Genomic DNA, 25,624 nt, shown 5'->3' on the forward strand with positions numbered 1-25,624 from the left:
TAGGTCAAGCACTGCCAGTTCTAAGGGATCCCTCTCACAGGTAGTCTTTGTGAATGCTACCCCTGCAATTGTACAGTGTACAACCTGTGCAGCTGTACATAGTGTGCCTGGGAAGCATTGATTAATGTTTGCTGAATGATTTTGTCTTAAGCCCTTGTTATATCTCAAAGGATGGAGAAAACATAGGATTTCTCTTGGTAGCTTCCTCCTAGACAGCACCAGTTTGGTACCTGGTCCGTCAAGGATTTGTTCTATAGAATCTAAGGCACATAGAGCCAAGGATAAAATATGCCAACCTAGGACCTGCCTTTTTTTTTTTCAATACCATATTTTCCCCAAGAGTGTTCACATTTTAACAAGTGGGTAAGCCAGAAAGATTTCATTTCTAAGAGTGGGAATTCAGGCCATTTGACAAGCATTTAGGGGAACTGTCTTAGACAGGTTACCCTTCCTTGGGCCCTCAAATCATTCTGTGTGGCTGACGAGGAATTAAACCATCTCTGAATGCAGTCTATCAACAGTGGTAGATTTCCTTTAATTTTATGGATTATAATAATTTTACCTGTTAATTAAAAATGGTAATACTGTGCTATGTGACAAGTGGTTAGTGCTACACAAAGCTTTTTTTTTTTTTTTTTTTTAATGATTATTTGGTCATTCCTCATTTATTCTCACCCACTGGTGAGTCTCTGTCTGAATTCTCTGCCCTCCTTAGTGGGGCTGAATTTGATTTATCAAGGAAGCAGTCACCTTCCCCCCACCATGTGCAAAGTCCAGGTGGTGAGAGGGGCCCAGCTCAGGAGAGACGAAGGAGGGCTTCAGCGTGGATGGGAAGGCCAGCAGGGGAGGAGGTGAGAAGGGGATGGAGTCAGAGGATGGAAGGAGAAGGCATTGGTTGTCCTGCTGCAATGGAGTAAGATTTAGGTGATGAGCTCCCCACCCCTGGAGTATTCAAGCATGTCAGAGATTCTCTCACTGTGCGACAGGGTGGCTTAAATGGCCTCTAAGTTTCCCTTTAAGTTTTCTATTTTTGCAATTTGAATGATTGGCTCAGTTATGCTTTAAGGTGTGGTTTTTGTTTTTCTTCTGTTTTCCTGATAACGTACCCGCAGGCAAGCAGAAGGCGCTTGGCAGATGTTGGTAGAAGCAGAAGCGGTGAGGCAGAGACACTTTCGCACTGGGCGAATCTGGGTTTCAATTCCAGTTCTCTGCCTCCTCTGTGCGACTGCGGGAAAGCCACTTCCCTGCTCTGAGCCTCAGTTTCCTTAAGGCGGTGTTCATAATTTCACCTGCATCCACCAGCTGCTGTGAGATCTGGGTGGAGGCAGGCAGGGAAGGTGCTTAGCAGGGTACCTGACACAGGCAGTAAGTGATTGATCAGAGGTGACGGCAGCAGCTACTCCTATACCACAGTGACCGGAGAGGCAGAGGGCAGGAGTGCACTCTTGGCAGCTTGACACCTGGGTTCAAACCAGCTGTGTGACCTTGGGCAGGTTGCCTCCAGTCCACCAAGAGATCAGGATGGCCTCTGTCCGATGCTCTTGTTCAATTTCTCAAGGGAGGCCTCTGCATTGTTGGAATGACTTTGCTCAGCTCATGTTGGGTCTCCATATGCATTTGTGCCTCTGGATTTCTGCAGTTTTATCCAACTCCCCAGGATCACATACAGTGACCCCAAGAAAGAGGAGTTCCAATGACGCAAGTATCATGCCATCTCCCAGGTGACCTTTGTATGTGGCAGGAATTTGAGGGGGGCAGTTCACATGATATGAGTCAAACTTCTTAGAGAGAAATCAGATTCAAGCTGAGCCTTTGAATTTCCACTAGGAATTTTCCTCGTGATACACTTAATAATTTGTCATGAGGATGTGGAGGGATATAGCTCCAAGTCTAGTTTCATGCATATGGTTTGTTCTTAGTTAGAAATTTCTCTAGCAGTGTCTTTGAGGTTAGCCATGTAAAATATGTGAGCTCTCACAAGCTCATAACCTCAACAGATGCTGGACCATTTCAGATGCCTTTGGAGACTTCTGCCTGCAATATACATGCCACTCAAGGAAACCACTTTTTGAGTCTGCAGTTGAGTCATAAGGAGAAGAGGCAGCTGTGGTGGAGGGGGGATTGGGAGGGGGCAGTCTGGGTCAGGTCCTTGGTTTGCCAATCATGAGCTGTGACTTTGGTCTTGTTATTCTCCACCTCTGAACCCCAGTTCAGTCCCTTGCAAAATAGTAACACAGTTAATGCCCAGGTTGATGTAGTTATTAAGTATCACAGGGTAGATGAAAGTGTTTCATAGGCTGGAATGTGCCACATAAAAGTGAGATATTATGAAATCGATTGCTTCCTATGTGATTAATTTGCTTCCTATGTGATTAATTAACTAATTGATTTATTCAATAATTATTTATTGATGTCTTGAGGTATGTGGATAATTATAGTCTTAATCTTTATAAAGATGAAAAAAGAATAATATTCCATTTCTCCTTTATTAATTAAGGAACTTCATTAATTAATTCATTCAATACACATTTATGGATTGGGCAGTTCATGCAAAATAGTTATGTTATTATTCCTGTTTAGCACATAGAACACTTAATCAATGCTAGCTACAACTATATTACTACTTCTATTGTTAGTATTTTTTATATGCTATCATGATAGGTCTTGGAGAACCAATGAAAACTGAGGCAGAGTCTTTGATCTCAAGGAGCTCATAATTTAAAAGAGAGATAAAAAACATAAATAAATTGCAATGGGATAGTGGAACAGTAGACATATTTATAAGACACTTAGAGCAGAAGAAGAACTCTTGGTGGGGGTGGTGGAGAAAGGAGTCATAGAAAGGTTTGTTTCCATAGGAAGCAACATCTGAGTTGGGTGTTGGAGGATGGGATGTGTTCACCATGTGAATAAACTGACTTCCCTTTGTACATGCATGTCAAACAAAGGGGACAGTGAGCAAAGTCACACAACAGAGGTGATTTGCTAGACACAAGACGTGAATTTGGGGTGCTGGGAAGTAGACGGATGAGAGATGAGGCTGGAAAGGCAGGTGAGGGAGGTGGCAGACAGATCATGAGGAATCTTGGAGACCATGTTTTTTTCTAGAAATTCATATAGGATGTGTTTACCCCTGGGAGAGTATTCACTTACAATGGTAGAATCTGAAATTTTGAGTTGAAAGAATATTTATTCTGACTTTCCTTCTATGATGTCCTTTCTAGACGGACATTCAGTCTCCTTGAATATCACTCAAGGACAGTGTTTCGTGTTTCAGGTTGGGCAGTCCCATGAGTAGTGGTGGCAATTCCCAAGATAGGCAATGTAAGAAGGGAACCGGTTGAAGGGTGTGGGTAAGGATGGAAGTAAGAGTATGTGTTCGGCTTTCAACATGTTGAGTTGGGGATGCCTCGGGGACATCTGCTTGGAGGTGTCTAGTAAGCAGTGACTATCTCAGCATGAAGCTTGGGCACAAGGTCTGGCCTGGAGATATGTTTGATCATCATTAGCGTGCTGGTGGAATTTGAAGCCATAGGGATAATGAGATCACCTGTGGAGAGTGTTTCGCTATAGATAGTGAAGGTCAAAGACAGACCCCTGAGGAACAGTAGTATTTAAGGGAAGAACAGAAGCCAGAAGGAGCATCTAGAAAGATAGGAGGAGCACTAGCCATGTGTGGTGTCATGGAAACCAGGGGAGGGAGACGTGGTCAGTAATTTCAAGGAAGAGGGGGGATGAAAACATTCCTTGGGTTTGTCGTGAAAAGCCCTTTGCAAATTTAGTGGAATGATGAGGGAAGAAACGAAATAGTAGTGATTTGAGAAAGTGGAAACTACAGACTTTTCCTAAGAATCTTGGCTCTGAAGAAAGAGAGAGAATGAGATTGACAGCTAAAAAAAGAATTTTTGAAAGTGGAACTTTAGTTGGTAACCATCCATTTTTAGGTCATGAACCACCTATGATAATGTATTGGAAACAGTATGCCTCCCTCTACATACCAAATTTTGCTTATATTTTCAGGGAAATGGACCTCTTGAAGCCCAGACCCCAAGTTAAGAAATGTTGTGTTGGAATAAGGTGTTCTTTTGATAGTGGAGAAATTTGAGTATGTTTTTTATGCAAAAAGTATACTGTTGGTGTCCAGGGATAGACTGAAGATAAAGGAGGGATGGGCGTGGGGCTGGATTGGGGGATAATTGATAGATGGATGCCCCTGAGGGGCTGAGAAAGAGCAAGCTCTAGAGTGCAGGGGGCGGAATTAACTTCTAATAGCTGACCTTCCTCTGTTTAGGGGAAACAAAGAGGGAAAGATGGGATGATTCATAGAGAGTGGAGAGGGGACAGGGAGTTGAGGCAGATGCTGATAATGGTCCCCGTTTTCTCTGGGAGGCAAGAGGTCAGGCACTTGCTGAGTGTACAAGCGTTGTGACTATGCCTGCGCCTGGAGAGTGGCAGTCTTGGGAGCAGTGGTTGTGGAGAATGGAAGAGAGAGATGACTAAGCTCTCAGGTTGTGTTGAGAGCTCCGTTGAGGCTGAAGACCCAAACGCTGTAAAAGCACCAATTTGTTGGTCTGTGGATGTTTCTTTAGCTGTGCTCAGCAGGCCAAGACAACGTGCAAGAAAGCAGGCCCATTGGATTAATCAGATTGGGAAGGAAGGGAGCTGAGGGCATTGGTGAAAGGGAAGTTGAAATGATGGGCCGATGGCAGGCCTTGGTTTATGATAAGCCAGTGAAGAGGGATAACGTGGAAGGGGTAAGAGAGTAGAATTGGAATTAAAGAGGTGGTTTTAGTGGGATAAAGTGTGAAAATGTTGGGAACAAAAAGGATTGTGGGATGTAACAGCAAGTGAAACTTAGAAAAACTAAGATTTAAATGGTGCCATGACGCCATGCCATGACAGGGTTTGGGAGGTGGTGGTCGAGGGACTGGGCTAGAGTGAGTGGAAATAAAGGTCTCTGGGATTGAAGAGGTCAGGAGACTGAGACCAGAGTGTTGAATGGGCCATCTACTTTCCCCATCAATGATAAAGTCGCCCAAGATTTTAGCAGGAGTTGGGGTGGAGATGAAAATTATGAGCTGGCTGGCAAAGAATTTGAAGAATGTGAGAGAATGATCAGGCATCCCCACTTGAGGGCGATGAGAAGGATTACAAGGTTCCAGAAGGTTGTGACCCAAAACAGGGGCAGGGGACATTATGGTCATGGTAAGGACCCTGGTTTCCAGGGCACAATATTGGGAAAGGATGAGACAGGTCCAGGGGTTGGTTAGCTGTGACAGCAATGAGATGGTCTCAGAGAGGTGGGAGCAGCCGGAGGCTGGATCAGGGGAAAGACAAGGCCACGTCGGTGTAGAGAAGACAGGCTGGGCTTACATTCTACTCCTGGATTGGAGGACAGCTCATGGTTGCCAACTTTTCATTCTACCAAGTAAGAACAATTTTTAAAAAACAAAACAAACTAATCAGCGCCATTTTGTGAAAGGACTTTAACGTGCCAAGTTAGGAAGGGCAACTATCAACATATCATAAAATTACAATATTTTACCCTCCAGATGGCTTCTCCCAGATTACTCCTCATTCCTGGAAAAAGCACAAAAACTTCCTGTTTTCAAGTTGCCTGTTGGATTTTTGGTTCCCAGAATGTAGACCCTTATCTATAGTGGCACATAATGACTGAACCCATGACCCTCCTCAGCCTCTGCCTTCTAGACCTGGGGTCAGCAGACAACAGCCTACAGCCTGTTTTTGTCTGACCCATGAGCTGATAACAGGCCTCAGACATTTTTAAAGGATTGTAAAAAAGTATATAGAAATATATGCAACAGAGAACGAACGCAGTCAGAGAAGCCTAAAGTATTTACTATCTGTCTTCTAACAGAAAAATCTTAACGACCTCTGTCCTAGCCTAAAAAGTTACTATCTTCTCTGTCCTTCCTCCCAAGTCCCTGAATCATTTGAATGGTCTTTTCTGATCCTCCTGGGCCGCATGACCAGAGCTATGTCCCTCTGGGTGACAATCTTGACCAGGAAGGTGAAAGGGTGCCACCAGTCGTATCAGTACTATTAATGTTCATGTTTTGGTTGAAAATGCCCTGTTTTACAAGTGACAGCATATATGCTGTTGTGATTCAGCAACATGGCACAAAAGTAGGAGCCCAGGCACTGGAGGCGGACATGCAGGGGTCAAATCCTTAACAAGTGTTATTGTGCACTTCACACACTCCAAGCAGTGGGCTGCATTGCCCCATCCAGCTCTCGCCCTGTGTCCAGAGCTCGCTGACTTTTTCACACCATGACATACATTGGGGGCGATGACATCTACATTGGGGTAACCAAATGAGGGGATCAGTGCTAGCTGCCTCCACCCCTCCTCTCCCTGGAAGTGTGGAAAGATTAACGGCAAACTGTGACCTTTACCACATGGGAAGCTCTGCTCTATGACACAGATGACGTGACTATTCCAGTTTACAGATTAAAACAAAATAACAATGATTGACACTTAGAGTGTAATTTACCCAAAGTCAGAGCTGGCAGTGGGCAGAATGGATTTGGCCAGGCAGAGTGCCCCCGGAGTGGTCCCTCCTTAAAACATGTAAGGCTACTTCTCTGAGCAGGGGAGACCAGAACAGCCGTGTCCCACGGCTGTGTGTGGATTAAATGAGATAACATATGTAGCATATCACAATGTGTGTGGCAGATAGGAAGTGCTTAGTAAATGTTAGCCATGGTCATATGTATTATTTTACATGATAAGAATTGTCATTAGGATTAGCATTTTTAGGCCAGAATACAACAGGGGGCAGAGCAGGCTTCTGTGAATCATCAAATGGATGTTTTTACTGAGTACTCACTCACTGTGTTAGTTTGTTATGGCGGCCGTCACAAAATACCACAGACTGGGTGGCTTAACAGTCTGGAGACTGAAAATCCGAGATCAAGGTGTTGGCAGGGTTGGTTCCTTGAGGGCTGTGAGGGAGGGATCTGTTCCAGAACCTTCTCCTTGGCTTGTAGATGGGTCTTCTTCCTGTGTCTTCACATCGTCTTCCCTCTGAGCGTGTCTCTATTTCCAAATTTCCCCTTTTTATCAGGACACGAGTCATTTTGGATTAGGGACCATTCTAACGACCTCATTTTAACTGGATGACCTCTGTAAAAACCCTCTCTCCAAATGAGGTTGGATTCTAAAGTAGTGGGGGTGAGAACTTCAAAGTATGAATCTTGGGGGGGACACGATTCAGCCCATAGTGCTCACTGTCATCCTCCTGCTAAACTCTGGGGACGCAAAGGGAAGCGTGTCCACTGGAGACCTCAAAATAGGTATTTGGAGGCCAAACAAGTACCTTTGTCTGTAGGTGTTTTTCTAGTGTTATAAAAGATAAAAGGGGCCCAGTAGGGTCTGCTCTAAGTGTAAGGCATTTCTCTCTGAAGTCATGCTAGACCACAGGCAGCTCTGGTCCCATTTTCATCTTTAAAATGATCACCAAATAACAAGGGTGTTTTTTTTCCCTCTGTTATCAAAGGAACATCTGTTTTTTCTGAGTGCTAACGAGGCCAAAAATAGGCCAGTGTGACGTGGTTCTCACTTGAAAGACGGTGTTGGTGAGAAATCAGGATGTCTGAGTGTTGGCCCTGTCTGATGATGACTGCACAGGGGACCCTCCCACCAGCCAGTGCCTTATGGCCATTGAGCTGCCAAGGCAGCAGCAGTGGCGAGTCTGTTGTCTCTGCTTACGCTCAAGGTCCCGCGGTTTGCTGATGCCTGAAAGGCTTTTCCTGCCTGAAAGTCTTCAAAACCTTGATGTTTTGCCCCAGCCAGCCCTCCTGGGCATGGAAACCACCTCCAGTATTTCCTCAAGCTTTTTCCATATTCGGCACCAATCACTTTGATAAGTGCCAAGTTGCTGACAGGAATTCTTTTGTGTTCTGATGGCAACAAGAAGAGTAAGGATCCTGTATTCTTTTGGAACTTAGAGCTTACACTCATTGTTATCTTTATTCTTTGTGATTCTTAAGAAAATCCTATTTTTACATTTTTTTCATTTAAAAAAATGGGTCTGTGATGATTTGAACGTTGGAAAGAAGGTTTGGCATTTGCTACTGTATGACATTTCTGCACTTTGATCTGATTCAGAAATGTTGAAAGGCACTTTGACCTTGTTTTTTTCAAATGAGAAAGATGAGGGCCCAAGCAGGAACTCACCTTTAGTTACGCACCAGCAAGTGACAGAATTCTCCCGACTGTATCAACAGGTCTGCTGTGATGTGGGAGGTTTTTAGTTATTTTTAACGGTTGAAAATACTCTATCCAAGCCTTGAAATCAAATCAAACATTTCCCCCTTTAACTGATGTCTGGAAAGGAGGGAAGGAAGGCAAGAAGTCAGGAAGGTAGGAAAGAAGGCAGGAAAGGAGGAGGGAGGGAGGGAAGGAAGGAGGGAGGGAGGGAAGGAAGGAGGGAGGAGGAAAGAAGAAAGGAAAGGGAATTAAATAGGGTTTTCCATACATTGATGGCAAATTAAATTTCAAATATATTTTTGTCCAACAATTTTTTTTTTTTTTTTACTTAGTCTGCGTTAAAAGGGAATATATTCTTTCTGGAACGGAGTAGAAGTACCTCAGTGTCACTCAGAGGCCTGCCTGTGCTGAGGTTGCAGCCCATGCTGCCCCAGAGTCGTGCAGTGGCCCGAGCTGCCCCCATCTGCTGTCTGCTCCTCTGCTGCACCCCCACATCCCCTCTGCTCCCTCACTCCCCCACCCCCACCCCCCATCCACCCTCTGCAACTCTGTGGCCCACGGTGGAATATGACACTACAGGGCTGTCCTGGGTTCAAATGCTCACTTGCTGCCTTTCAGCTGTGTGGCCTTGGGCAAGTCATTGACCCTCTCTGGCCTCACTTTTCTCTTCTGTAAAATAGGGGTAACATTTGTTCATCTCAGTAGAGTATCGTAAGACAGAATCAGACACTCTTTACCTGAATTTTTAAGCACTAGATGGTAGTGCTTGTTGCTCATATATCCTGCCCCAGAGCAAAGGGGCTTCATGACATTGGTGAGTCTCTCTTCCCTTCAGGGCCACCATTTCCCCTCTGCTAACAGGCAGGCAGGGCCACTTACCTCTGTGGGAACGTTCTCCTCCGAGGTCTTAGGACCTGCTGGTGAACTATGTCATACTTAGGTTGTCTTTATAGTAGGCAGGAATCACCAAGAGCCTTCCCCACCGCAGCGCAGGGTCGGGTCAGGGCTGAAAGGGAGGCATTTGCTGCTGGGAAGGAGGGCTGGTCTGTCAGTCACAACCTCAGTGAGGAGGGCCCAGGCCACAGTGAGGAAGAATGGAAACAGTGCTGGCCAGATCTGAGACCAGGCTCTGCCCTGTCTCAGATCCGGAGTGCCTTGTGGTCCTGAGGAGTGCCCTGTGACCTTGGGACTGCCTCTATGACCTTGGGGAGTGCCCTGTGTCCTTGGGGAGCGCCCTGTGACCTTGGGGAGTGCCCTGTGACCCTTGGGAGTGCCCTGTGACCTTGGGATGCCTTTGTGACCTTAGCAAGTGCCACTATGAACTTGAGGAATGCCTCTATGACCTTGGGGACTGCCCCTGTGACCTTGGGGAGTCCACTGTGACCTTTCCTCCTGTGGCTCAGTGTCCCTATCTACTATGGAGTGGGTTGATGTGAGTTTACCTAAGTAACTCAAATCACATAGTAAAGAGATTACTCTTTTTACTTCTTATGGTTACACGATGACATGTCTGGTGTGTGGGCGAGAGTGGGGAGCACCCAGGCCCACCCCGTAAAGGGGAGAGGGGCACGATGTAGCTGGAGACCTGAGCAGACTTGCCCTGCTGACCACAAGTTTGCCTGTTACCCCGAGGACCGTAGGCAGTGAGAGCCGTCATCAGATTTGGAGGTGACCCTGGCCGCAGTGTGAGGTGGCGAGGCTGGTGACAGGATCTCAGTTACTGGAGTGTCAGTAACAGGCGTGAAATTGATGAGGTCAGAATCCGGATGGAAAAGAGGGGCTGAGAAAGCAGAACTGACAGGATGAGGAGGGATGAGGATGACAGGATCTCTGATCAACAACAGGGTGCGTGGTGGAAATGTTCCCTGAGGGAAATAGAACACGGTGTGGGGTGCAGAGCAGGATCGGGGGGCAGTGATGCATCATTTTGGGATGTACTGAGCTCATGAAACCTTGAAACGTTGCCTGTATAAACGTGGCTGTTCCCAGCAGCAGGTCTCCTGTGGAAACGGAGGCCCTTGGAGCACTTCCCGTGGTGTGTCAGTCAGGCCCATTCCTCCAGGGTTTTGAAAAGATAGTGATGTAAATGCAGTGCGAGCCTAGCAGCTTGACCCAGAGACAGTGAGTGGCTGCTTCACTAAGTCCTCTCCCCACGTCCGTCTGCTCTGCACTCAACAGTTCAGTCTAGCTGCTCCTTCACTCCTGATTACCACCCTGGGAGAGAGGATCTCATAACATCTCCATTTTGCAGATGAGGCAACTGAAGCTCAGAGAGGGGGAGTGGTTGCCTAAAGTCGCAGAGCTGTTAAGTGGAGGAGGCAGGATAACCTTGAGGAATCTGTCTGTTTAGCCAAATATATCTCATTTACGACATATGCTCAGAGTCAACCGTTAGTTACAGCTGCTGGATCTGTCTGACCCATTCTCTGGTTTCTGGCAATTTCAGGGGCAGGCCCATCACCCCCCTGTATTCTTCCCTAACCAGCAGCGGCTCCTGGGGAGTTCCCTGAGGGCTGTGGGGTCTAACACAACTAGAGAGCATGCCAGGGTGCTGAGGGGCAGCGAAGCCCTGGGTACTCCAAGGAGAGTCATTCTAGATGACCAATCGTCCTCTTCTCTTTCGCTGGTCTCCTCTCTCTCCTGCTCCCTCTTCTCCCTGCTCTGGGGAAAAAAGACTAGTTTCCTGACTCAAAGGGGCTCAGAGCAGAGGAGCTGATGAGCTCATCTACAACAAGATGTCAATGGCCCCATGTCGTCTACTTAGACTCATTGTGTGTGTTAGAGACCCAGAGCAAGGGCTTAACATAAAGACATGACTTTTTTATGTGTGTGTGAGGAAGATCAGCCCTGAGCTAACATCTGTTGCCAATCCTCCTCCTTTTGCTGAGGAAGATGGGCCCTGGGCTAACATCCGTGCCCATCTTCCTCTACTTTATATGTGGGACACCGCCACAGCATGGCTTGATAAGCGGTGGGTAAATCCGTGCCCGGGATCTGAACCTGCGAACCCTGGGCTGCCAAAGCAGAGAGCGCAGACTTAACCACTATGCCACCGGGCTGGCCCCAAGACATGATTTTTAAAGTTCTGAGTTTCTCAGAGTAGTTAAAGAACTTGCCTAAGGACACACAGTATTAGACCGAGTATAAGAACTGTCTCTTTCACTAGCCTAAGCTGTTTCTCCAGCAGTTATGGCCAAATCACAGAAAACCAAAAGGAATATCTCAGAGACTGTGTACGGCAGTGCTTCTCAGCTTGGCCGTGTGTCAGAGTCACCTGGAAAGCTGATAAGGGTTACAGAGACCTGGGTTCATCGACATGGGAACCTTGCCTAGGTTTTGGGGTTTGTACTAAGTTCTTTGAGTGACTCTGATATTCACCAGAATTTGAGAACTACTGATGGACAGTAGGAAGGAGCCTACACTTTTTGCCTAACGAGCCTATTTTTCCAGGCTTCCACTTTTTGCTGTTGGGTATTGTCCTGGGAATGTAGGAGTCTGATCAGTAGTTGTTGAATGAATAGATGGATGAACAAATACATAACAAATCAGTTAACACAGAGGATTGCCTAACTCGAGCTCCACTGAGGCTTGTTGTCGCTAAGTCTGCAGTCTGTTTAGGGCCGGTTTTCAGAGCAGCCACACAGAAAAAAGCCTGAGTTTCATGTCTGTGTGTTACATCGAGAGTGACGTGAGGGTCCCGTTGGAAAAGAAATGCATGCAAATAAATAACTTTCCTTTGGGTCAACAATAACCATTTTTATAATACAATGGAAAAAATCCCATTTCATTCTTAATGGCATCCCAAATTAAACACGATAAAATTAAAAATCTTCTTCTCAGACTAATTTTTAACTTTAAGACTGTTCCAATTGATATCCCAAAAGAGATTTCTTGAAACTTGTCAAAATGGTTTGGAATTTCATCTGATAGAATAAATAGCCAAAAATAGCCAAGAAATATTTTTAACAGAAAAGTAATATAAGAAGACTTTTACAATGATAACATGTATTATAAAATGACTACAGTTTAAGTAGTGGGAAGATAACAGAAATAACAAAGAGGTGAATGGAAAAAACAGATTCCCACCAAACAGAATTCCTTTACATCTAAGTACTTAATATGTGACAAACATGGCATTTCAAATTCAAGGGGAGATGACTTCTTTTAATAAGTGATACTGGCATTGCAATTTATAAAATATATTTTAAAGAAAATAAAACTCAACAAACCAGAGGTGCTGCTTTTTTCCAGGAAGACTGAAAAAATAAGTGTATTAGCCAAAAAGTTTAGGATCCTTCCTACTGTCCACCAGTAGTTCTCAAACTCTGATGAATATTAGAGTCACTCAAAACCTGCTACCCCCTCGTTCGTCGGGAGAAGAGGTCTGGCATTGTAGGAAACTGTGGTTTCTCTACCCAAAGGAGCTGGGCTCAAACCCTAACACTGCCACTTATCAGCTAAGCCCTTTGGATGTGTTACTGGATCTCAGTTTCCTCGTCTGTACATTGTGCACAGTAACGGTGCCCACACGTGGGCTATTGTGAAGATTAAATGCAATGGTGTTGCCAGGTTCTTGGCAGATAGTAAACTCTTGTGAAATGCTACCAAGATCCCCCAGATTTCACGCTTCATCACGCTTTTGCATTCACAAAGAACTTGTTCTCAGAATTTTCATGGGATGCATGAACCCCAGGTGTTGGATTCTGCACGGCAGCAATGGCTTATTTGGGTGATCCCTGCCGGCTGGGGAAGGGGGACACATGGAGGGTGTGGCAGACACGTGGCTCCAGGCCCTGGGATGGCGACAGATGAGCTGGCTCTCACTTTGGAGATGAAATTCACCCTTCAATTATGGCGCTTTCCCCCAGACATCAACCTAAATGCAGAGTGCGGCCAAAGCTTCCATTTTAAGACCATAATTGGCAAGTTTGGTCCTGAAAGCCCATCATAACTCTTCTCTGAAATTGCAGTGTACTCGCCATCTAAAAACACGCCACTCAGTTTGATCGTGTTCCAAAAATGCCACTTGTACTGACCATGAAAATAGCAACATGTGCAGAATGCTTAAGAAAATGAAAGCCCAGAGTCTCTGGCAGGGAAGCCAGGTCCCATGTTCAGAAGGACACAGCTCCTGATTCTGAGATGGCCCCGCAGCTCCAGGAGGAGAATGGAGGTCCCCCTTCCTCTTGTGGAGTCCATGTGAAATCTGGTTGCATTATCATCTCTGGATAAACTTTTTTCCTCTCTTTTTTCTTTTTTCGTTAAAAAACAAAAGGGTAGTGGGGGCTGGCCCGGTGGCGCAGCGGTTAAGTGTGTGCACTCTGCTTCGGTGGCCCGGGGTTCGCTGGTTCAGATCCCGGGCGCGCACCGATGCACCGCTTGTCAAGCCATACTGTGACGGTGTCACATATAAAGTAGAGGAAGATGGGCACGGATGTTAGCCCAGGGCCAATCTTCCTCTGCAAAAAGGGGAGGATTGGCGTTGGATGTTAGCTCAGGGCTGATCTTCCTCACACACACACACAAAAGGGTAGTGATGCTAGATTGTTATGCTACTTTATTTACCACTCTAATATTAGTGAACCTCCCAGTGCTCTGGGTGTGAAAGACAGGTTTGGGATAAAAAGGACAGGCTTCCCCATAGAGCTGAGAGCATGGTGCTATTGAAGACAGTGACCTTTTCACACCTGGGGATAATTTTCCGGAAAGGATGCTCAGCTATGTAGAAAGCTCAGAGGGGATAGAAGGAGCGTTGGCTTAGAGCCAAGAGGCCTAGGTCTCTCTCTGGCTCAGTCACTGTCCCCCTCTGTGTTCTTGGAAAGTCATGTAACCCCGCCCAACTTCTGACTCCTCATTTGTGAAGGAGGTGTCAGAGCCCCTCGTCCGGGGCGCTGCAGGGATCAAATGTGGGGATGTTTTATAGACGAGGAAACTGAGGAGATGGAGGAACACCCGCAAAGGGCTTAGCTGATAAGTGATGGTGCTTTGTAAACTGTAAAGTGCGACACCTAAGATTGCCCTAGTGTTCTGCCAGCACAAAGTAAATACTCACAAATATTTATTATATGGACAAACTACCGTGGTCTTATGAAAAAAAAAATGTCAGAGTTAAGTGAAAAAAAGACAAAAGTCAAAAAGCAAAAATAAGTAAATAGAAAGATCTTTGCCATTAACTATCAATGATGCACCCACTGCACAGCTCTCTGGAATGTTCTAGAATCAGCACTTCCAAATGATCACAGAGGCCTATGGTGGGAGGCAGCACTTTGCCCTCTGGAGGGCTATTTGTGGACGGAATAAAGCACCCATCGACCTAGACCCTCAGTCGTTCCTCTTAGTGGAAGCTAGAGCCCCCTGCTGTGGGTCACCTCTGTCTCACAGGGACGCAGGGGCTCTGGCAGATCTCCTCACCTCTGCCAAGCATCTCCTTGGCATCTACGCCCGGAGGCCCTTCCCTCTTGCTGTGACAGGACGTCCTGTGTACAGGACGGTGGAGCAGCGGAAGGACACAGGCTCTGTGGACGCAGTGGCCTAGTTTCAGTCTTGCTCTGTCTTATGAACCACGTGCTCCTGGGCAAGCCATTTCACCCTCTCCATGCCTCATTGTCTTCATCTTTAAAATAGGACATCTTGTCTGGGGTTCCAGGAAACAGACGCTGCGGTGGAGACGCGCATGCACGAAGGTTAGGGCACAGCGCTCTCGGGAGCGAGCCCTGTAAGGAAGCGAGGGGCAGGATTAGGCAGGGAGAGGGTAGAACTTCCATGCAAAGTGAAGCAGGGCCCCTTCAGAGCCCATTTGGAGGCAAGGGGGCCGGGCCTTTGTGGATCCACGTGGACTAGTTTTTGGACCAAGACTGACCTTGGAGAGGGGAGGCAGATCGCCTAGGCTGAAGGCAATTCCAGGAGAGGGACTCAGCGGGGAGCGGCCAGCCACCAACTTCCCCACAGTTGGGGAAGGGAGAGCCTCGGGCCTGAAGGCGGCCTGGGCAGCACACCACGGTGCCCTCTGTGGAAAGCAAGGGTCCTTTCTCCCTCTGCGGGCTGGGGGAGGATTAAATGATGGCGTGTCTGTGAAGACCTACACACAGGACCACATAACACATGCTGATAGGCCTGTTATTGTCATTGTCACCCAGCATTATTCTAATTAATGCATTACGGCCACTGCATCACGATGTTCGCCCTGTCTTTCTGACTTCTCTCCCGTTATACTGTGAGCTGCTTAATAGAAACACCCAGGCTTTGTCTGTTTGTTTTGTTTTTTACCTTTGTATCCCTAGACTTGAGCACAGAGCTTGGCTCATCAAAAACTCTTAAAAAATCACTGTGGAATGGACAGTTGGGTAAAGGAAGGGGTCACCCGAGAATGGAGACCACAAGGAGGGGGCTCTGGGCTGCCCTTTGGGGGCATCGGGTGGCACTCCACTCTCTTCCTCATGCCCCAGGTAACTGTCCCCTGCTTTCTCTCCTAGTCGCTCTGGATGCGTGGCAGTCCCTGGCCCTCTCTTCAGTAGTTGTCGATCCGTCCATCAGGAACTTCGATGTTGCCCACATCAGCACTACTGCCACCAGGAACTTCTCTGCTGCCCGAGACCTCTGCTTGTTGGGTAAGGGGAGTTGCCACCCCCTGGATAGGGGGGTCTTATTGAGATGGGGACTCTCTCACACCAGCGCTGCTCAAGATTCTGACCTCAGAGACACACAGGAGACCCCAAGATAACCTGCGGTGCCTGGCAGGAAGGAGTCAACCTGGGGGAGAAGACCTCGGCTGGGCTCTCCTCTGCAGTCTGCTCGTCCTCCTGCAGGGCCAGCGCATGGCCAAGGTCTCCCAGGGGATAAGCCAGCCAGAAACTGAGCGACATTGGACCAGGTCAGAGGAAGATCAGAGGAAGGATCTAGGGGGTTAGTCTGAGGCAGAGGAGATGTGTGGAAGCTGTGACAGCTGTCCTTAGGTTACAGATGGGCCATCAAGACGAGGAGGAAGTATTCTTGTTCTGGCCAGGCTCATGGGGCAAACCTAAGTCCTAGGGGTAAAACTCAAATTTCAAGACACATTTTTCAGTGCAACATGAGGAACTTTCTAATAGGCAAAGCTGTTCACAGATGCATACTTCCTTTAGAGAGTTTCGGTCACTGGTAGTTAAACAAAAGCTAGGTGACCACATGATAAGAATGTTCTACAAAGACTTTAACTTCTGAAAGAGGCTGAGATTACATAACATTTACACTTTTCCAATTCTGAGAATCCATGAATCTCCTCCTCCACAAGTTTGGATAACAATATGCACATCTTACAGACAGGGCCATCATGTACAGATGTACAGGTTGTGCACTGCACAACTCTGGGTGGTGCCATAGCATAGAAACTGGGCTATGAATAAGGCCTTTAGGCAGTGCACAGCTTGCTCAATCAAATGAAGCAGCACTATTTTCAGAGCTGTCATCAGGACTGAATATGCTGAATGCCATAAATAATTTAAATTGTCTAGTGCAGGACCTGGCACACATGGGAAAGAATATAACACCTGATGGAATATGGTGGGTATGGTGGAAGAGGGGGTCAGAGGGAGATGAGGCTGAAGGGGAAGGCAAAGGCTCGAGCATGGGGAGCTTTGTCTGGAATAACTTTATCCTGAGGCCAGTGGGGAGCCATGGAGATGCTTTAAACAGGGCAATGACAAGAGCACATTTGTGAATAAATAAACAACCAAAAACCTGACTGTTGTAGGGAAAATAGATTGATATAGGAGGCTTGGGTCCCTCACCACCACCATTTTATTCCCAGCCCCTGGCATAGTGCCTGGGATGTATAGTAAGTGGTCAAATGAATAAGTGGTGAAGGCATGGATGGATGGATGGATGCATGCATGCATGCATGAATGCGTGCATGCATGGATGGATGAATGCATGGGTGCGTAATTGGATGGATGGATGGATAAATGATGCATGGGTTTATTTGTAGATTCATGATACATGATTTGATGGAAGGATAACTGTCTGGCTTATCCCTTGGAGACCTTGACTATGGGTTGACCCTGAAGGAGGATGAAGAGACTGTAGAGGAGAGTCCACCCAGGGTCTTCTCTCCCAGGTTAATTCCTTCCTGCCAGGTACCCCAGGTTATCTTGGGATGGATGGATGGGTGGGTGGCTGGATGATACATAGATTCATGGATTTATAATTGAATGGATAGATGGATGCATGATGCATGGATTCATGGATGCATGATTGGATGCATGGATGGATGCATGACTGAGGTGACATCTCTGATGCCCAAGCCTCACTCTTCTCCCTCTACTCCACAGAGTGTTCCCGTCACCAGGCCTGCCTCGTCACCACTCTGCAGACCCGACCTGGTGCTGTGAGGTGTGTGTTCTATGCTGATACCCAGAGCTGCACACACAGCCTGCAGTCCCAGAACTGCCAACTTCTGCTCCGTGAAGAGGCCACTTACATCTACCGGAAGCCCAGTGAGTGCAGGCCTGTGTCTTTGCAGCCATTCCCAGGAGCCTGGGTATGGCTGGGAGGGACTGTCCGGGCATGGGTGACTGGTGCGCAGTGGCTTTTGAGGTTCTTAAGAGAAAGTTGGCCAAAGTTATCCTGGGCTAGGTGGGACTCACCTGGCATGGACTGAAGGAAGGTGGAAAACCCTACTTCTAACCCAGAACTTCTCTGTACTGCCTTTATTCATTTATTTCTTTGAATCATAGAAACCATTTTAGGCTTGGAGTTTTTTAGTAAAATAATTAAATCAGCCACTTTTTACTACTGTTTTGTAGTTCAGAAGGTTGTTTCTCTTGCCTTAGCTCATTTGATCCTCATGCTATCCTGTGAGGTGGCAACATAAGGGTTTTATCTCTGACTTAGAGATCAGGAGACTCTGGCCCAGAGAGGTTAAGTTAATTCTCTGATTTCACACAGCTAGTGAAGACAGAACACAGGAAACTCGAGCAAGTTCTCCTATCTCTAGATGCAATCCTCTCCCACAAAACCACGTTGCCTGACTACCACGTCACAATCACTCCAGAGAGGGCAGCTGTTCCCGGCTCAGTTTCGTTTAAAAACATTCAGTAAGGTGCTGTTATGTGTCAGACATTGGGTTAGGTGCTGGGGACGCAGGGATGAAGCAGACCAGGGCAGAGCACCATGTGAATCCATCACTAAGGGAAGAAGTAAGAGCTGTGGCACAGCAAACGTGGGAGCTGGGGGTCTGGGGGATGCACCTCCCTCCCTAGACATGCTCATTGGATGAAATTAATAACTTTTTAAAAATGTTGGCTATTCCTCCCATCTTGTCTTCTAGAGCAGAGGCCAGCAAACTTTCTCTGTAAAAGGCTAGATAATAAATATTTTTAGCTCTGTAGCCACATGTCTCTGTTATAAGTGCTCAGCTCTGCCTTTGCAGCAAGAAAGCAGACACAGACTGTTGGTAAATCACTGGGCGTGGCTGTGTGCTAATAAAACTTTATTTACAAAGTCACAGAACAGCAAGATTTGGCCCCGCCCCAACCTAGGGTGTTGATGGTCCTTCAGGCCTGTCTTGATCAGGTCATATCCTCCTCCCTGCGCCCTCCTCAACCTCAGCTTTCAGGCCATAAGAATGCCCCCAGGCCTGGGAGTATTGTGATTCTTCTATGCCGAGAGCTTGGGCCTTGGATCTCAAGTCTTGTCTTCTATCTGGACATTTACATTATTTAGTCAGAGAGATTACAATGGTATGTTTCACCCATAGTGTGTCTAATCTGTGTGGTAGTCCTGCTGAAGTTGGAGGGCTGAGTTCTGTAAAATAAATTAGACCGCTCGTCTATCCATTCCGTGTAACCCAAGTTCAATGTGAAATGCTCCCCTCGGGCAGAAGATGCATGCCCGTATGTATCTACATAGGCATTGTTGGTTTGCCCCTAATGTACATATAGAGCTACAGATAGTTTTCTTAACCCAGGGAGTCACATGGCCTAAATATGTGAGTATTCTGGAAAGAATCCACCATTTCTGCAAAACATTTGAAAAGGGAGAGCTGCGCATCTAACATTTTCCCCATGTTGGATCTAGCTTAGTCTGGGACTCACTGGGCGGCCTCAGGAGGGAGGGTGGAACGCCGCTGCCCGTGGGAAAGCACGCTCGCATTCCCTCGAAATTCTTGAGCTCTCAGATTTTCTGTCTCTGCTCCCCCCTTTGGATGATGCCATGTTCGTGAAATGTGGCTGTTTCCTGCAGAGCAAAAAACCGACCTCAGAAGTTTCTGCTACGTTAGTGCCCACAGCCCTCAGTGCCTGCCTGAGACCCTGTGATTTGCAATTGAGCAGGAAATCTTGTGAGAAGGGGCTGGGGGGTGAGAGCGTCGTGATTTGCGATGGAGGCCAGGTTACAAAGCAGCAGCCACTTCTTTCCATCCTGAGTTTCCGTTTCGATTCTAACTCACACTCCAGTGTTTGTGCAGCAGAGAAGGTTTCAGTCACTGCTTTCTTTCTTTTCTTTTCTTTTTTCTTTCCTTTCCTTTTCTTTCTTTCTTTTTCCTTTCCTTTCCTTTCCTTTGTCCCTCTCTTTCTCTTTCTCTCTCTCTCTCTTTCTTTCTCTCTCTCTTTCTTTCTTTCTTTCTTTTTTTTCTTTCTTTCTTTCTTTTTCTCTCTCTCTCCCTCCCTCCTTCCCTCCCTCCCTCCCTTCCTTCCTTCTTTCCTTTCCTTTCCGTTCCCCCCTCCCTCCTTCCTTCTTTCCTTCTTTCTTTCTTTCCTTCCTTCTGTCCCTCCTTCCCTCTTTCCCTTCTCTTCTTCCCTCCCATTCATTCATTCATTCATATGTTGAGCTCCTGCCATTTGCCAGCCCCTGGGCTCGGAACATTACAGCATCGCATTATTTATTCTTGACACCTTTGTGTTGTAGGGACTGCTGTTATTCCTGTTTCGCAGGTGGGAAACTTAAAGGTCAGAAGAATTATGAAGTTTTCCCAAAGTAGGTGGTCCACATCATGAAACACAGGTGTCCTTGACTCCCCGGGCCGTCCATTGGTTCCTCCTCACCACGCTGACCCTCGGTGGTCGTGAACACACGTGGGAGTCATGAACACACGTCATGTCAGGGTTTCTCAACCCCGGCACCATTGACATTTGGGCCTGGATAATTCTTTGCTGTGGGGAGCTGTCCTATCTGTTGTAGGATGTTTAGCAGCATCCCTGACGCCTACCCTACTAGATGCCAAAAGCTAGCATCTCTCTCCAATGCCTGTGCCAACCAAAAATGTCTCCAGACATTGTCAAATGTCCCCTGGGAGCAAAATCACCTCCAGTTGAACTATTGCTTATATCAAGCTCTTGAAGGATGGATAGACTTCTGCCTGCCTGTCTGTCTGCCTCCTCTCCCGTGTGCCTGTTTAGTCATCGCATATCTATGTGTGTTAGATAGAAGGGGCTGCAGAGGAGGCAGCCATGCTTTCTCTCTCAAGCAACCGACAGCGGAGCCGAGCAAACCAAACACACCTGTTGGAAATAATAAGAGACTTTGCACACACACACACACACACACACACACACTGAGAGACAGAGAGTATCTCTTCACCAGTGTTTGTTTCCCTTGTGCAAGGCCCTAAGTCCTGTGGGGAATCAGACGCACAGGCCTGTCTCAAGTCCCTGACGTTGGTATTTGGCAATGAGCCGGCGCCCAACAAAAGCTTATTGAATCAATGAGTGAACAAAAGAAAACGTAGTAGAGGAGATAAGACAGGGCTACAGAGGCTGAGAGTGTCTGCTGATTAGTGTTACAAGGAGGCAGATGGAAGGCCCTTCAGAGCCCAGGGCAGTGATGGCAGGCAGCAGCAGCCTAGACCTTACAGACCAGGTGGGATTCGGACACGATCAAGAGGAGGGCGGGTATTGCAGGCGTGGGCAGAGGCCCAGAGAGGGGCCCCAACCTGACCCTTGACCCCGTGTGAATAGGATGTGGTCAGAGTTGGGGTTCAGAGAGGTGTGGCTTTGAACCCTACATCACCTTGGAGTCCTGGCAGCCGCCCACTCTTGGTCCCCAAAACTATTTCCTCACCAGTGAATTGAAATATGGGCCCACAGTTCCTTAGCTGTAATTCTGAAATCCAAAAATCCTAAAAGTCAGAAAAATAACATTTTTTTTTTTTGTAAGTTTGCATCAGACTCATTTGGTGGCAAAATCTGATCTGAAGTGATGGAAGAAATTATATTCTTTATTCATTTCTCTTAGTCTGAGTAATCCATCCTTTTCATCACAGAAATAATGGGTGTGTTTGGTGATGGGGTTCTACTCTAGACTTCCCAGGGAGAACTGAACATTGCACGTTCTGTGTCCCTCTGTTCTTTTAAAAGTCCCATTAATTCTGAATTGCAGCTCGCGCCTGGCCACAGGGTGCTGAGTGAGGGGCTGTGGGCTGGGATCAGTCTCTACGGGAAGGGTTGATAACACACGTAGAGAAGGCATTGGTGCTGCCCTCTGAGCAGATTCAGTGCTGGTAAAAATCAGCTGTCTTTGCTTTTTTTTTTTCCCCACATTGAACTCTAACTTGACTAGATTTAAGCTATTGGGGTCTAAATGAATTTTCAACAATTTTTAAGTGCAAAAAGCAGTGTTTTGTTTGAATAGAGCACCCACTGTTTCCTCTGCCTCTCCTCCCCCACACTCCCCTCCCCACAGACCTCCCTCTGCCTGGCTTTGGGACATCTGCACCTTCTGTGACCATCGCCACCCACGGCCAGCTGCTGGGCAGGTCCCTGGCCATCCAGGTGGGCACTTCGTGGAAGCAAGTGGACCAGTTCCTGGGAGTTCCCTATGCCTCCCCGCCCTTGGCAGAGAGCCGCTTCCGGGCACCAGAGCCCTTGAACTGGATGGGGTCCTGGGATGCCAGCAAGCCACGGTAAGGGCTGAGCGGGGTACACTTGGGTAAATGCCTGGAGCATCCTCTCCTGTCCTAATCCTCAAAGTGGGGCAGAGCAGTGCATTCTAGTGTGAGTGGAGCATGGGGCGGGGGTGTATTAGTTAAAGTGACATTATGGGCTCTCACAGATAAACATCCCGAATATCAGTGACTTAACCTTACTTTGCTCCTGTAAAGTCCATTTGGTGATGGAGGGGCTGGTGTGCTCTGCTGCATGCAGTGATTCGGGGACCCAGGCTGATGGAGGCCCTGCCTTCTTCAGCACGAACCTTCCTTGACATTGCATTTAGATAAGAGGCTGTGGAAGAGTCTGCAGGGGACGTTTCTATGGGCCACGCCAGCATGGGGCACATCTGCCACTGCCACCAGGATCTGTCCCAGTGCCTGGAACTCAGCCTCCTGGCCACGTCTGACTTCAGTGGGGCTGAGAAATACAACAGAGAGGGACAAGTACATGAGCTGATGAAAAAGCTTTAGAAGCACTTTTTTTCCCAAGTAGGGACAATATTAAAAGGAGTTTACAAAATAAAAAAAAAGCATCGATATGTTATCTTCTTCCTTCATCAACTATTTTCGATTTCCCCCATTCCTCCCATGCATACACCACTTTAAATAGGTGACACACTGGAGGAGATTTTGTAATTTTCCTAACTAAAGCTTGTTCAGAGTACCCCTGGAAAGAGCACCCATCTTCTCTCTCCTTCTCCCCATCTGCGTTTGCCCTTCCAACAGGCTTTTTTTATGGCTCTGTCCTGAGTCATCTGCATCTTCCCTGTCCCTTGCCACCCACGACAGGCTGCCAGGCAGGTCCACAGGCCCAAGCCAGAAAGAGAGATGAACTGGGACGCTCTTGAATACTTCAGGCCCGGGAAGGTGAAGGCTAAAGTAGGCCAGTGGTAGTAGGAATGCAGAAAGCCATGGATAAGTCTCCACCACTGAGAAACAAAGGAATAAATGTGCACTAACTAGAGCGCTTTGCCACGTTAGGATGTACCCATTTGACAGATGAGGGGGTTGAGTCACAGAGGCTTTTGAGTGGAGGGTAGTTGGAGGGCTTAGTTCATCAGAGCCCAGTGCTAATGAGGCTTGGGCGCTGAGTGGAGTCACTGTTTGGGTGGAGCACCATCATCCTCCATTAGGCGTGTCCCAGGCGTGGTCTCAGCTCTTATGCCAGGAGACGTTCACAGTGGCACACACGGACTCTGCACTGATGTAGAGAGCAGGTTGGACACCTCATCCGGCAACAGGTCTGCACAGTTGGAGCAAAGAAGGGCCAAGGTCCCGAGTGGCATCCATTTTCCCTTCTCTATCTTGGGCACCCTTCTCTTTGGGTTGGCACCTTGTCCCTGGGGGATGTTCCTCCACAGGCCTGTGGCAGGCAGGGCGGTGGGCACCCTGCTGTTCCTTCCACTCATTTGCCACTCCCATCTCCCATTTCCTGAAGCTGCCTAGTTGCCGCAGAGCTGGTGGGACCCCCGGCCTCAGGAAGGGGGCAGTGGGCTCCGGCTACCGGTGGTGGGTGGGAAGGGGACATGTGCGTGTCCCCTTGGTTGTTTCCCCTGGAAGTCATACAGTCTGTATCTGCAGGGCCAGCTGCTGGCAGCCGGGCACCAGAACGCCCACGTCTCCCGGAGTCAGTGAAGACTGCTTGTACCTCAACGTGTTTGTCCCTCAGAACGTGGTGAGCTCTGAAGCCCTCGCTGTGTTTGCCCCGAAAACCGCCTCCTAAGCAACCCCCTCTCCCCATGGCTGCCAGCACTGTTCACTCATCTCCTCCGTGGTCCGTGTAGACTATGCTCCTCAGCACCATCCTGGCTGGTTCTCGGCTTCGTGAAGGCCTGAACTGCTGAGAGCAAGCAGAGGGGGCTCCTGGTCCGTCCATGGTCTCATGTGATCCTCCCCACATCCCCGCACCCCATCCATGCAGGGCGACGGTGCATGGTTATCCCCATCCACTTCTCTAAGAAATATTCATAATAGCCTGTGACAGGCCAGGACTCTTCCAGATGGGACACAGCTATGAACAAAACAAAGCCACTGCCTTCCTGGGATGGGGGGATTACACTTTGGTGAAGGGGCAGCAATAAACAGATAAGCAAATAAATATTGAACAACAAGCAAATAAATATTGAAGAAAAATACAGGGAGGAGGAAATACAAAGGGGCAGGAGGCAGTCAGGAGGTCCCGTTGGAGCGGGACGTGGAGGAGGGAGGGTGTGAGCCATGCGGGTAGGTGAGGGAGCAGTGCAGGGTGGGGGCCCCTAGAGGCCAGAGGCTGGGGAAGTGAGGAGCCCAGATTCAAATTAGTCTGCAAATGAGGAAATGAGATCTCTCCTTGAGAAGACCCTGGGAGAGACCCCTCAGGAGCATTTCTTGGGAGCTTTCCAAGTGGCCTCTTATTTGAGTTAGGTTATGCCCATAACTCTGGTTATGCCCCATTTTGAAGCCTATATCTGTCTAAATAGTGGCTACAATCCTCATGTTGAATGTTTGAGTTTCCTGTTTTGGAGCAAGGCTCAGTGTGCATGAGAGTAAAAGGAACTAATGAGCTTTAGGAAACATGAGTTTCTGGTGAGGCCAACCCAGTGTTGACAGATCCCATGGTACATGTGACTATGCCACCACTTCCTAGTCCCCTAGCCTGCTAGCAGCAAGAGTCAACTGTACTTTGGAGGTTTGATCACAGCTTAGCTGGTCTGAGTGAGCTTTGTAATGAGGCCACCAAAAACGTGAGAGCTTTCATAGGCTGCATTAATAGAAGTATGGAGACTGGAGTGAGGGAGGTGACAGAGTTCCATTCTGCCCAATGCTAGTCATACCATACTTGCAGATGCCAAATTAAGTTCTGGCTCCAAACCAGCCTGCTACTTACTACTACCTCACTGGCCTAGAGAAAGTTACTCAAGTTCTATGTGCCCCAGTTACCTCGACTGAAAGTGGAGAGAGAAATAACATCTGCCTCATAAAGTTCTGGTGAAATTGAAAAAAACAATGCATATGTCCCAATTAATCAATGGATTCCTGCCACATACTAATTAATCAATGAGTGATTGATTAATTGATTAATCAAGGCTAATAGGAGACACATTGGAAATGGCAGTGAGTGGAACGGAGATCACGCCTAAAGGAATGAGGGTCATTCAGCCTGGAAGAGAAGAGCACTCTGTGGGCGGTGTAAGAGCCACTGACGATGTTGAACAGGTTGGGAGGAGGAGGGGGAAGGGGCAGGATGACCCTCCCTGGAGGCCTGTGCCCATCATCAGCTGGATGCCTCATGGCACACGGCCTATTGATCCTCCCAATGCCTCTCAGAGGTGTTATTCCCATCTTACAGATGAAAAGCCCAAGGCTCAGAGAGGTTAGGTGACTTACCTAAAGTCACTAAGTTAGTGAGTGGTTACTGCAGACTTGGTCATTTGGGCCCCAGAGTTCATAGCTGCGGCCAGTGGGTGGTGACCCACAAGCATATACCTTTGCTGTAGTGTGACAGTACTTTA

The 25,624-nt window shown here is 47.6% G+C and overlaps 1 protein-coding gene across 1 annotated transcript in view; it reads left to right on the top strand.

Moving 5' to 3' along the window:
- Positions 1-25,624, top strand: part of TG (thyroglobulin) — a 256,521-nt gene that overhangs the window by 116,610 nt on the left and 114,287 nt on the right. The window contains exons 36-39 of the mRNA XM_058564964.1: positions 15,706-15,840; positions 17,539-17,703; positions 21,887-22,106; positions 23,715-23,808. Coding sequence (XP_058420947.1) covers positions 15,706-15,840; positions 17,539-17,703; positions 21,887-22,106; positions 23,715-23,808 — 614 coding nt within the window. The remainder of the gene's footprint in view (positions 1-15,705; positions 15,841-17,538; positions 17,704-21,886; positions 22,107-23,714; positions 23,809-25,624) is intronic.

This window comes from Diceros bicornis, chromosome 21 (assembly GCF_020826845.1).
Source record: "Diceros bicornis minor isolate mBicDic1 chromosome 21, mDicBic1.mat.cur, whole genome shotgun sequence".
Taxonomy (NCBI): Eukaryota; Metazoa; Chordata; class Mammalia; order Perissodactyla; family Rhinocerotidae; genus Diceros; species Diceros bicornis.